This window comes from Nannospalax galili, unplaced genomic scaffold (assembly GCF_000622305.1).
Source record: "Nannospalax galili isolate Female #2095 unplaced genomic scaffold, S.galili_v1.0 scaffold95, whole genome shotgun sequence".
Taxonomy (NCBI): domain Eukaryota; kingdom Metazoa; phylum Chordata; class Mammalia; order Rodentia; family Spalacidae; genus Nannospalax; species Nannospalax galili.
In genome coordinates this window covers 153,196-154,765 of record NW_008342393.1, presented here as the reverse complement: position 1 = coordinate 154,765, position 1,570 = coordinate 153,196, and the positions used below count along the sequence as shown (strand labels likewise).

The window sequence follows — 1,570 nt, the reverse complement described above, 5'->3', positions numbered from 1 at the left end:
GGAGAGATGGCTCAGTGGTTAAGAGCACTGGCTGCTCTTGCAGAGGACCCTGGTTCAGTTCCCAGCACCCACATGGCAGCTAACCACCGCCTGTAACTCCAGTTCTGGGGGATCTGATGCCCTCTTCTGACCTCCATGGGCACTGTACAACATGGGTGCACTTACACACATGCAGGCAATACTCATACACATAAAATAAAAATAATAAATATTTTTAAAATCTCCCTCATATGGAACTCAGGCCAGTAGTCTACATTTCAGCAGAAAAATAAAACCCAAAAAACAGTCATAGTAAACCATTCTTGTTTTCTTAAGAAAATAAATATTTCGAGGAGGTAAAGCCCAAGTACGGAGGCTGGAGTGCAATAGGAAGTGAGGCCAACATTGCAATGACCATTGTGGTCTGTTCCTGGGGCAAGCACCAGCAGGGGCATCAGGGCCCTTACTGTGTCTACCATATGTCACAGACACTCACTACCCTTCCCCATCCCAGGGATGCACAAGTTGCCCCATTCTTAAAGGTGAACCAGTATGTCTCCAATGTTGCCTAGTGCCCCGAACTAGCCCCAAGACTTGTGGTGGGAGTTACAGACTCTGGCCGAAGTCCTGCTTAAATCGGTTTCTATCTTACATCAGAAAAGAGACTCATGTTTGGAAAATGCTCAGTTAAGATAGGCTACCACAGGGCAGCTGTATCTCAGGACCAGTCTGTCATCAGCCAGGGGAAGCCAGGCTGCAGGAAAGGCAAATGGACAGCTTCTCTCAGCGCCGCCGGAAGGCACGGGATATTCTCCAGGCGTTCGGCTCCTCGTAGCGGTTGTACAAGGGCTCCAGGCGCTGCTGCTTCTTCTGCTTGCTTAGCTTAGTTGGATCAGAGACCTTGAAGAAGGCTGGGGCAAACTCCACAAGCCACCTGGGGTCAATGGTAGTGACTTCTCGCATGTATTCCTTTGTGGTTAGCACCAGCTCGTGGTATACAACCCTGTGGGTAGAAGAACTCAGGGGTTGAATCAGGTCCCACCACAATCTGGTCCCTAGGGAACCACTGCTGAGCTGGCATTCTGTCCTAACATTTCTCCTGCTTAACCCTCAGGAGACTGTGGTTGAAGGCCATACCCTAACCTATATCCCCCACCCCAACACAGCTTGCAAGAGAACGAGTTCTAGTCTGATTCTGGCTTGAACTGGTTAAGTGACAGGAAGCCAGTTCTATCTCTTCTCTAGATTTCAGTTTCTTGCTCTATAAAATAAAAAGGTTTCCAGATAGTTCTATAGAATCCTAAGGTCCTGGGGAGGGGCCTCATAAATTACCACAAAGAGATGGGGAAGGCCAAGTGGTCATGACTCCAACTTTCTTATTGTAGAGGCACAGTTTTATATTAGAGTTCTTAATAAGATTTCGATTTTTTAAAATGCTAAACTTAAAAAAAATTGTGTGTGGGTGGGGGGTGGTGTGCATGCAGAGGTCAAAAGGCAACTTTGGAGTCAGTGCTCTCCTTCCACCTTTACATGGTTTCTAGGGATCAAAAGTTGTCAAGTTTGCCTGGCAAGTGCTTTTGCCTGCTGAACC

General features: G+C 47.5%; 1 protein-coding gene across 1 annotated transcript in view; it reads right to left on the bottom strand.

Moving 5' to 3' along the window:
• Window positions 1–191: 191 nt before the first annotated feature.
• Dhx8 (DEAH-box helicase 8) overlaps window positions 192–1,570 on the bottom strand; it is a 43,276-nt gene continuing 41,897 nt past the window's right edge. Inside the window, exon 23 of the mRNA XM_008838133.2 lies at window positions 192–982. Within this exon, the coding sequence (XP_008836355.1) occupies window positions 763–982 (220 nt within the window). The 3' untranslated portion in view covers window positions 192–762. The remainder of the gene's footprint in view (window positions 983–1,570) is intronic.